General features: G+C 37.6%; 1 protein-coding gene across 1 annotated transcript in view; it reads left to right on the top strand.

The window, feature by feature from the left end:
- Positions 1 to 355: 355 nt before the first annotated feature.
- Positions 356 to 12,311, top strand: part of LOC118919171 (cytochrome P450 2C23-like) — a 30,589-nt gene continuing 18,633 nt past the window's right edge. Inside the window, 3 exon segments of the mRNA XM_036898858.2 lie at positions 356 to 693; positions 696 to 748; positions 2,745 to 2,898. Coding sequence (XP_036754753.2) covers positions 570 to 693; positions 696 to 748; positions 2,745 to 2,898 — 331 coding nt within the window. The 5' untranslated portion in view covers positions 356 to 569.

The following is a 12,311-nucleotide window of genomic DNA, read 5'->3' as shown; positions in this document are numbered from 1 at the left end:
AAGGTTCATTTATGTTATAGCAAATATTAAAATCTCATTCTTTTTTTAAAAGTGACTAATTTCTGTTGTGTGTATACTACATTTTGTTTATCCATTAATCTATGATGGACACAGTAAACTGTAAATTGTAAACTGTATGAGGAACATGATAAAAAAATAATGTTTGAGGAGGACTATTCTGGCAGCTATGTTTTTCCAAATCAGATCTCAGGATATATGATTTATGGTTTTCTTTTTTCAAATTTGTGAACTTAATTATTTGAACAGTGTCAGAAAGTTATAAAAAATAAAATGCATCTTTATATTTAATGAATCATTAGCACTAAAAGGGAAAAGTACATATAATAGAAATGCTTAGAAAATCAAAAGTTGCAGATTTTGTGAATGAGAGTTGGGAAAGATAAGAATCTTTCTTAATTCCAAACCACAGCAAAGTAAATAAGCCAAACCAATTCTAGTTTTTTTCCCAAGTCCAAGAACTCAGCCTAACCTTTGGCTGGCAGGTCACAGCCCCTGCACAAGACTTGCTAATAAGCAATCTGGACAGTTCCTACCCTGATGCAGCTGAGATGGAGCTGCTGGGAATCACTACTCTTGCTCTTATGATTAGTGTCACTTGCCTGGTTTTCTTTTTTGTGCAGAAGAAAAGTGACAAAGGCAGAAGGCTCCCCCCTGGCCCAACTCCCCTGCCAACAATGGAAATATGATGCAGCTAAACCTCAAGGACATTCCTGCATCTCTCGCCAAGGTAAGGGGACTTCATTCTGGGTCCAGCCATCTCCAAGTGAGTAACCATCTTCCAGCTCTTCAGGTCATTGCCAATCTTTTAGTTTTGTGTGTCTGTTTCTGTATTACAAGACAGATATCCTCTTTCTTTTTGGACTGGATCACTTTAGGATAGGTAGTAAGGTGTATCAACCTAATTTGAGCTATAGGTTGAATTCTAGTGAATGAGAAAATTCTGAGATAAGAACATATTTTAATTAAAGGCTTCCAATACCCTCAGCATATAACACCAAAAGACAAGCCCAGCAAATATAAAAATGTAATAAATCTCCTTTTTTATTATTATTACTACTGTTTTATACTGAATGATCTGTGGGATCATTGTGATATTTTGTGATCCTCCTTCTAAAAAGTGATCTCCACTCCCTCCCCAGCATCTTGCTTTTGCACAGTCCAGCTCTGGCACCCTGACTAAAATTCATTCCTTTGGAAATACTTTTCAGGGAAAAGATATTATCTCCATGAGTTCATTGTGCAAGAATATATTCTCTAGAACAACCTAAATATCCATTGAAAGGTGGATAAAGAAATTTTGATACACATATACACACACACACAGGAATGTTATTTAGCCTTAAAAAAGAAACTCCTTTTCTTTACAACAACATGGATGGCTCTGGAGGGCATTATCCTAATAAGTGATGTAAGCCGGACACAGAAGGACAAATATTGCATGATCTCACAAGGGATCTAAACTAGACAAACTTGTAGAAATAGAGAACAGAATATTGGTTGCCAGAGGCTGAGGGGCAGGAGAAATGTGGTGGTGTTGGTCCAGTTTGCTATAAAATGAAATGTCATGTCACAATTGCCAAAAGGGAAGAATCTAGTGCACAAGTTGGGGAATTGGGCCTTTTTCTTAGGTGCATGGTATGTCATTTATATTAACAGAAAACCATGTACACTGACACAGATTCAGGTAGATGATTAAATGCTATAGTAAAAGCATAAAAAAAAAACCCTCTTCTGATTATTTCTATCATCTCTGTGAAATAGAGAGCAAAGACATCAGCTGAGGGTGAGGTAGAGAGAGGAGCTGGCAGTTTTACCCCCAAAAGAGATGCTCTCATTCATAGGGACAAAGGAAGCAAGTTCTTTTCTGGGTCAGAGAAAAGATACAAAGTGACAAAATTCTCCACTATTTAAGTCCAAGTAGAAGAGAAAAAGGCAGAAAGAAAAAAAAATAGGTGGCAAGTTCAATAAGTTTGGTCTCTTAGAAATAATTATTATAAATAAAAAATAGGAGATTATAACATACAAGTGGATTTTTAATGTAATTTTATTTTGCAACCATTTATTTAGAACTTGAACATGTTCCCGTTCCATTATATAGTCCCCTATAACTAATTTCAAATGGCTGCTCTGAAATGCTCTGGATGTAGGATAAGTCTGAAAGCCAATCCCCAATTGCTAGTTGTTTTAGTACTCTATTTTTCCTCTTGGAACAATGCTATCATAAATACGTAGATTTCATCCTTTTTTATCCCTGCTTAGTGAGCTCTTCTCCAAGCCCTGATCCTGGCTGCTGCTTCCTCACCTGTAGTTTTATCCTAAGTGTTACCTCTCCATAGATTCCTGACCTCTCTGTTTTATTAAGTTCCCCCATCATCCAGCACAGTGCACTCTTTATCACTGTCATGGAATTATGCTCAACCTGTATTGCAAATGTAGTTTGTTTGGCTGTTTACTACCTGTCACTTTCACTAGACTCTAGGTTCCCTGAGGGATCCTGGGCTGTGCACAGGGTCTGTCATAGTAAAGGCACTTAGTAAATAATTGCTCAGTGGTTGTGTATCAAAGAAAGAATAAATCCATGACTATACCCCAGGTCAATTCCTAAAATGGAATTGATGGAGCAAAGGCTAAGCCACATGTAAATTATTACTTAATTTCTGCCCATGCCTCCAATGGAGAGATTTCACAGTAGCACTTATGCAACCACTTGCATCTCTTTCCAGCTGGCCAAAGAGTATGGCTCTGTTTACACCCTGTACCTTGGATCCTGTCCCCTGTGGTCTTACGTGGATATGAGGGTGAAGGAAGCTGCGACTGATCAGGGTGACAAATGCAGGCAACATCTTCCAATTACTGAAGATACCCAAAAAGGATATGGTATATTTCAAATCAAAATACAGTTTGATTTCCTTGGCAAAAAAAAAAATCTGATAACTAACTTAATGATTGTCTGTAGTGTACCAAGCAACTGATAGGTACCACAATACTGCTGTGCAGTTCTGATTCCAACTAACCAGAGTCAGTGCAGATGCCATGTGTTAAGGGTAGTATCCCTAACAAGTCTGCCCCCACTTCAGATGCCAGCCACAAGTTGAGGGGTTCCCAGGTCACCCACACTTTTGACCAACTGGCTAAAAATTCCTGAACAAGTTGATTACATGGGCTGTATGTGAGCTGTAAAATTAATTTTTAACTAAAGCTGGAGGCTACTTGGCTGGATTGAGTTTAAGAGGGGAAAAAATTATTGCTTAAGAAATTGAAGGCTTTACAGCTCTCAGAAGATTGGTTTCCAAACTTCCTATAAAATTCTTGTTACTGCTTCTTGCTTGCATATGATGGGAACAGATAATTCATCTCTTCCTTTCCTAAACTCTATTCTGGAAAATAAGAAAGAGAAGACCCATTCACTGATACTTTAGTTTTCCTTCTGTATTAGTTTCCTAGGGCTGCCATACAAAGTACCAAAAATTGCATATAAACCTTACTACAACAGAACTTTACTGTCTCACAGTTTTGGAAGCTCAAAGTCTGAGATCTAGAAGTCAGTGAGGTTGGTTCCTTCTAAGAGTTGGAGGGAGAATCTGTTTCATCCCTGTCTCCTAGATTCTGGTGCTTTGCTGGCAATCTTTGGTGATCCTTGGCTTGTAGATGCTCTGCCTTCATCCTAACTTAGGCTGATGAAAGTTCTTGTTAAAGTTGTCCTTACCTCGCATTAGCTCAGCCCTTTGATCCTTCCTTCACCTTCGCCTGTGCTCCCTGAAATGTGATACACTCCATCCTATTCAGTTAGCTCTTTTAGTATAAGAATGAGACTTTCTTCTCCCTGATGGGTTTGTTAACTAAAAAATTCAAGCAAATAAACTCTCCATAGAACAAGGTAAGGCCAAGGCTGCACCTGCACTTGTAGTTGATTTTATTGGTTCACTGGTAGCTGGCAGGCAGGCAAAGGGCTTTGAGTACCCTGACCTACACTGTGAGCAAAGTGACAATGTGAGTACTGGTACCTTCCCTCCATGTATGTTGAGTGAATGAGTGCAATGTCTCTTATCCCAGCATCTATGGAACAGATGCTTGTCTCTATGGATTTACTCACATGAAAGAAGATAGAATATTCCCAGTTCTCTATGTTTCTTTTAAGGCCTCTAAGCTCCCCTCCATGACTGCTGAGTTGGCCAAAGTTGGGTTGAGCAAGGAGGTGGGATGTGATGATCAGCCTCCCTTTTTCTTCTGCTTGGATGCTGGAGGAAGGGATTCTGCACAAAGCATTTTCAATAAGGCTTAATGGTATTAAATATTTCATTTTGGGAAAAGTGAAGGACCATCAAGAGTCCATGGACCATAATAACCCTCGAGACTGCAGTGGTTGTTTCCTTGGCAAGATGGAGCAGGCACTGTGTGCCACGTCTTTGCCTGATAAGAGCTATAGTTCATCATTCCATCGAAGTGCCTGAAAGCATAATCACACCATAGAAGTAATTCTTGAGATTTTGGTATTTTATGGCAGTGGTGTACACTGTTATCATTAATAACATTCAAAAATAGTCCACAGCCCTTTTTTTCCTTTGCTTTTCTTTTCCTACACTTGGACATTAGCCTTTAAATGTTCTCGATATATATTTTAGATGAGCGACATGACATATGTATATATAATGGTATGAAGAAATTGAGTGAAGAAAAATTCGAGTCAGAGTTTAAAAAATAAGCTAATTTAAAAACCTCAAATTTAAAATCCAGTAGTATTAAAAGCCCACCAAAAATAATCAGCAATGAAAATAATTTAAATCTAGTGAAATACAGAAACTTGTATTAGCTTAACTGGTATTATACCATTAAACATTCATTCATTCAACAAATTCTTAATGTCAGATACTAGCCTAGGGTTGGGAATATAGCAACAAAAAAAACTTAATCCCTATTATTATTTTTGATATAGTTATTTTAAAATAGAAAGATCACTCGCTGTTCTTAAGGCCTGGATTAATTTATTTTTCAAACACTTTGTAGCTCCCATGTAAAAAATTTTAAGTTGAAATGTCCCATATCAACAAGTAGAAATGCCATTAATAATGATGAGAGGCCCAGCAGGTGGAGCTGGGAATGTCTAGGTTTGTGTAAGTTACAGAAACAGACCAGTCATGAACCAGTGATTTCTCCACATTGTGCTCACATGGACCTTATCATCTGGTCTCTTTTATTTAATAAAATGATAAAAGAAGATACCATTCACAGAGTATTTGTATATGTGAGGCATTGTTCCAAGAGCTTCCACCCATTAACTCTTAATCTTTATAATAACCGTATGGGCTATGTTCTATTTCTTTCTTTTTTTTAATTTCTTTTTATTTTTTATTTATTTATTTATTTATTTTATCTTGGTATCATTAATCTACAATTACAGAAAGAACATTGTGTTTACTAGGCTCCCCCCTTCACCAAGTCCCCCCAAGTAAGATGCTGTAAAATCACTACTTGTCTTCTCTGTGCTGCACAGCCCTCCCTGTGCCCCCTACATTATACATGCTAATCATAATGCCCCCTTTCTTTTTCCTGCCCTTATCTCTCCCTTCCCACCCATCCTCCCCAGTCCCTTTCCCTTTGGTAACTGTTAGTCCATTCTTGGGTTCTGTGATTCTGCTGCTGTTTTGTTTGTTCTATTTCTTTTTAATCCCAGTTTCATGGATGATGAAACTGAGTAAAGAAGTAAAGTAACTTGCCAAGGGCTCACATCTGTTCATTGACTATCCAGAGATTAACCTGGAAGGTTCAATTCCACCACCAATATTTTTATTCACCACACTACAGTGTACAAAATGGAGCCTATTACTAGTGAAAGGGTGTGATGTGAAGCTCTGATAAGCCACTGCCTTCTTTTCAACTCATGTAGCCATTAACTCTAACATTTACAGAGGAAACAACACAGTCTGAATTTGATGGGAGAACTTAGCAACTTTTGGATCAAATTTGTTTTCATCAAGAACAGAGATAACCAGGAGCACCCTGAGATCCAGGCCCCTGCTCCTAATGAAGCACCCAGATATGGAGGGTACAACAAATATTCTGGTGATCAAATAAAAATGAGAGCATGACACTAGGTAAGGGTGGGCAGGTAACTGCTGACAGTGACTGCTTCACTTTCTCTGAGCCATCCATGTGGTTTTGCTTTTATAGCTCAGAATTTTATCTAATGATTCTGATAAGGAAGAGAGACCTCTTTCGGAACTCAAAGGCTTTCATTTAAGTTAAAAACAGAGGAGCTGTGAGAAGCTGAAAGCTTTTCCTTTAAGATTGGGAACAAGACAAGGATATCCATTCTCCCCACTTTTATTCAACGTAGTACTGGATGTCCTAGCCATGGCAATCAGACAACACACAAAAATAAAAGGCATCCAGATTGGTAAAGAAGAAGTTAAACTGTCATTGTCTGCAGATGACATGATAGTGTACATAAAAAACCCTAAAGAATCCACCCTAAAACTACTAGAACTAATAGCTGAATTCAGCAAAGTTACAGGATACAAAATTAACACACAGAAATCTGTTGATTCCTATATACTAATGATGAACTAGCAGAAAGAGAAATCAGGAAAACAATTCCATTCACAATTGCATCAAAGAGAATAAAATACCTAGGAATTAGAGAAATTAAAGAAGACACCAATAAACAGAAATACATCCCATGCTCATGGATAGTAAGAATTAATACTGTCAAAATGGCCATCCTGCCTAAAGCAATCTACAGATTCAATGCAATCCCTATCAAAATACCAATAGCATTCTTCAAGGAACTAGAGCAAATAGTTTTAAAATTCGTATGGAACCACAAAAGACCCCAAATAGCCAAAGCAATCCTGAGAAGGAAGAATAAAGCTGGGGGGATTAAGCTCCCTGACTTCAAGCTCTACTACAAAGCCACAGTAATCAAGACAATTTGGTACTGGCACAAAAACAGACCCATAAACCAATGGAACAGACTAGAGAGTCCAGATATAAACCCAAGTATATATGGTCAATTAATATACAATAAAGGAGTCATGGATATACAATGGGGAAATGACGGCCTCTTCAACAACTGGTGTTGGCAAAACTGGACAGCTACGTGTAAGAGAATGAAACTGGATTATTGTCTAACCCCATACACAAAAGTAAACTCAAAATGGATCAAAGACCTGAATGTAAGTCACAAAACCATAAAACTCTTAGAAGAAAACATAGGCAAAAATCTCTTGAATATAAACAAGAGCAACTTTTTTCTAAATACATCTCCTCAGGCAAGGGAAACAAAAGCAAAAATTAACAAATGGGACTACATCAAACTAGAAAGCTGTACAACAAAGGACACCATCAGTAGAACAAAAAGGCAACCTGCAATATGGGAGAATATATTTGTAAACAACATATCCGACAAGAGGTTTACATCCAAAATATATAAAGAACTCACATGCCTCAACACCCAAAAAGCAAATAACCCAATTAAAAAATGGACAGAGGATATGAACAGACACTTCTCCAAAGTAGAAATTCAAATGGCCAACAGACACATGAAAAAATGCTCCACATAGCTAATTATCAGGGAAATGCAAATTAAAGCCACAATTAATATCACCTCACACCAGTTAGGATGGCCAACATCGAAAAGACAAGGAACAACAAATGCTGGCGAGGATGCAGAGAAAGGGGAACCCTTCTAAACTGCTAATGGGAATGTAAATTAGCCCAAACATTACGGAAAGCAATATCGAGGTTCCTCAAAAAACTAAAAATAGAAATACCATTTGACCCAGGAATTCCACTCCTAGGATTTATCCAAAGAAAACAAGATCTCAGATTCAAAAGGACATATGCACCCCTATGTTTATTGCAGCACTATTTACAATAGCCAAGACATGGAAGCAACCTAAGTGTCCATCAGTAGATGAATGGCTAAAGAAGATGTGATACATATACACAATGGAATATTATTCATCTATAAGAAGAAAACAATACCATTTGCAACAACATGGATAGAGCTAGAGGGTATTATGCTCAGTGAAATAAGCCAGGTGGAGAAAGAGAAGTACCAAATGATTTCCCTCATTTGTGGAATATAACAACGAAGCAAAACTGAAGGAACAAAACAGCAACAGACTCACAGACTCCAAGAAGGGACTAGCAGTTACCAAAGGGGAGGGGTGGAGAGGGTGGGGGAGGGGGGAGGGGGGAGGAGGGAGGGAGAAGGGGATTGAGGGGTATTATGATTAGTACACATGGGTTGAGGGGGTCATGGGGAAGACATTGTAGCACAGAGAAGACAAGTATTGACTCTGTGGCATCTTACTATGCTGATGGACAGTGACTTCAGTGTTGTATGGTGGGGACTTGATAATATGGGTGAATGTAGTAACCACAGTGTTTTTCATGTGAAACCTTCACAGGAGTGTATATCAGTGATACATACATACATGTGAGTTCCCTTCATAAGAGTGTGCATCAGTGATACATACATACATAATACATACATACATACATAAAACAAAACAAAACAAGCAAACAAAAACTGAGGGGCTTCTGAATCCTAATTCTTACATACACAATTAAGTGTCTAAGAGCAAGCTCTGATTAGATGAGGGACACAGGGGTTTCCCATGCTGGATTCTCATTCTGGATCTGCTAATACTTGGCTGTGTGACCTCAAGCAACTTATTTCTTCTTGCAGGCCTCTGTTTTACCATCCTGAAAATGTACCAGACTCCCCAAAGGGGGTTTTTAGTTGTGATATAATTAAAAAGTCAAAAATGAAATTGTAGTATTTAGATTTTCTCAAGCACATTCTCAGAACACAGGCCTTAGGAAGCAAGTGTTTGCATTGCTCAACAAAATTATGTTTGCCATTCCCACAAAACATAGGAGAGTGGATGAAGCTGACAAAGGAGATGCTCCCGCCAGAGTGACGATTAAACATTTTCCGTCTACAGCTGCTTTGCCAGAAATCATGGGATAAGCCTTAATCCCTCACAAAAATCTCTCCTCACCTGTACATGAGAACAGACCAATTAAGGCAGGAGACTGAGGACATACCTGACCCAGGCTTTACATTTCCTGGAGGAAAGTCTAATATTTGCAGCAAAATAGAAATTAGAAATTCCGTCAGGAAGAGAGCCATGGGCTGTTAAGCAACATGTCTGATCTTAGGAGCCTTTTCTAGGCCACCTTCTGTTGCACGTTGCAAACATTACCAGATCTCCAAGGAACACATCTTGTGAGTTGCATTCATGATCCCTGTCTGTGCAGCCAAGTTCATGAAGAAATTGACCATATGATTGGATGCAACCAGAGCCCCTGAAGGAAGGACAAGATGAAGCTGCCCTATATAGAGGATGTGTTGTATGGGATACAAAGATACATCACCTTCCTTGATCCAGGACACAAAATTCAGGCAATAACCCGCCATCCCCAAGGTTAGATGTGTGTAGAAGGGGCAGCATGGTACCTCAGTGGGGCCTGTGAGAGGCTTCTCGGTTCTGTTGTAGGAGGATAGGCAGTCAAGAGTCATGGAAAAAACACAAGGTCAGAGTTCCATGGTCTGGATTGAAATCTGTCACTGCCATACAGTGTACCTTCAGACCATTCTGCCACCTCTGTGGCCCTGTGTCTGTGTGCCCTCCTAGGATGGGGGAGGCTAACCTGGGGCTTCCAAGGCCCCTCCCACTCTCATAGAGAATGTATTAAGGGAGCAGTGTTTTCCATTAATGAGAATCTTGTGGGAACTGAAATCTGATTTTTCATGATGGATTAAAAAAAGTGGAAGAGATGAAAAACATGTCTGCAACTCAGGTGATCAAGCCAAGCGTCAATCTTCTTTAACCCGAATTCTCTCACATGCTAGGACCTCACATACAGGATGTTTGGGATATTCGTTCCCTTGACAGTTACCATTTGTAGAGCACTTAGCATTTATCAAAACATTCATGTGTATACTGGGGATGTAGTCAATTTTCTGTGTGATTAAGGGCTTGGGTTTTACATTTGAATAGTTTTTCAGAGCATAGTAGAGGAAGAAAATGTGCCAAACCCAACCAAAATAGTACAAAACAGGAACAGCCACCAATCTTACATATAGCAGAGCAAAAGTCTATGAACACATAAGCCTAGCATCACATTAAAAATACTACACCACCACCAAGTGAAGATAATGAGAAACACACGAATGGTCTAACACCAGAAAACAGTTTAATAAAATTCGCCATATAAGCAGAACTTAAGGGAAAGCCACATGATAATCCATTTGTAAAGAAAATGTTTTTGATAATATTCAATGTCAACTTTTAAGTTTTTAACCTTTAGTAAAATAGGAATAGAAGAATACCTCTTTAGCCAGAGAAAACATATTTCCCAAATCATGGTTATTGATGAAAGACTAAAAGCATTCCCATTAGTATCAGGAATAAGACCTGGCTACCCACCACTACTAATATTATTCAAGTAATATTAGAAAAGGGTAATAAGAGATAAATTTAAAAGGAGCAAATTTGTAGATGAAATAATTTTATCTAGAAAACACAGGAAAATTAACTGCAGCATCATTGCAAAACTAGAATTATTCAGTGGTTAGGTACAAATTTACTATTTAAATAACATTTGCCACACTATCTAAAATAACTATTTAAAAAATATAATTGAAACAAATTTCCATTAATATAAATGATAAAATACTTATCAATAAACTAAACAATTTGCAACCTCTATAGAAAGAAAACTTTAAAATGTTAATGAGAAAAATAAGAAAATAAGAACTCAAATAAGAAAAATCTGCCTAGAAAAAGAAACAAAGTCACAAGACAAGTAAGAAACTGAAAGGAAATTTTGCATAGTTCATAGAACAAAGGACTAATTACTGATAAATAAAATGAACTCCTATAGTCAGTATGAACAAAACCCCAAACCAACAGATACAGTGCAAAGGAAACAAAATTAAAATTTGAATAAAACTAATTACAAATGGTTTAAAAATGTTTAGAAATATACTCACAAAACAATATATATTGAAAGTAAAAATTGTAAAGAAACATTTTTACTTGTCATATGTTGGCAGGATGTGGAAAAGCATATGTTTTTTGGTAGTAGCATAAATTGGTGTAACCTCTATGGAAGGAAATGTGGCAGTATCTATCAAAATTTAAAATATATGTACAATTTGAAAAGCACTTCCACTACTAAGAATTTATCATTCATGTAATTTTCCCAAGAATCAGAATATTCACTGCAGTAATATTTGTGATATTTGAAGACTGGGAAATCCTTGTTCATTTTAGGAGGACTTTAAAAATTCCTTTATTTCCATAAAACAGAGTACTAGGTAAGCTACAAAACACTATAGAGTGCTACTATTTGTGTGAAAATAGTGGGGAATACATATGTGTTAGTTTACTTGTTTTTATCTGTAAGATATCTCCTAAAGGATATACTGTAAACTGGTAAGAGTGATTATTATATCAAGAAGGAAACCAGAGAACTTGAATATAGGAAAAGAAGAGAGTTATTTCCCTTCATACCCTTTTGTACATTTTTTTGTATTTTATACCATGTGCAAGTATTGACCTACTCCAATGATTATAAAATAATGTTTAGGAAATACAAAATAAAAATGAAAAAGGGAGCTTTCATTTATATGAGAACTTCATGATCATATGGAACTTAGGTCAAATCCTAACCATACCACTTCTAAAATAATAAGCTCAAGTAATTTATTTCTCTTTTGTGAACCTCAGTTTACTCATCTATACAATGTTAATGAGAAGAGAGCCTACTGGATATGGTTGAAGTGGGAATTAATTTATAGACAGATTATTGCCAAGAGAACAGTGACCCAGAGAGAAGAGCAGCAACAATTGCCCCAGCAGTGGACTCGTGGAGCTTCAGCATGAATCAGGTGTTTCATCCTTCTCCTGATGTTCTACTCTGATTAAAGCTTGGAAGAGAGACCCAGAAACACAGTTCTGTATGGAGAACGGGCTACCCAGGAGCTGTTATTACCAGCTAGTGCCTCGCCACCCAAAGCATCCACCACCAACCTTCAAACTCTATAGATGGCAGGAAGAAGCAGGAAAAGACCAAACCAGAAATGAATAACCCAGAAAGACAAGGCCCTAGTGAGCTACTCTACTCTTGCCTTTTGTCCTTTATTGCTGCACATCTCTACACATTCAGACACCATTTTCCTAAAGCACAAATCTACTTCAAAACAACAGAGTAGTACAGAACTTTACTGAAGATTCCTTGGGGATATGGAAGGAGAGGAAAACCCCACATGTCAC

This window comes from Manis pentadactyla, chromosome 8 (assembly GCF_030020395.1).
Source record: "Manis pentadactyla isolate mManPen7 chromosome 8, mManPen7.hap1, whole genome shotgun sequence".
In the NCBI taxonomy this organism is placed as follows: domain Eukaryota; kingdom Metazoa; phylum Chordata; class Mammalia; order Pholidota; family Manidae; genus Manis; species Manis pentadactyla.
This window is presented reverse-complemented; position numbering and strand designations above follow the sequence as displayed.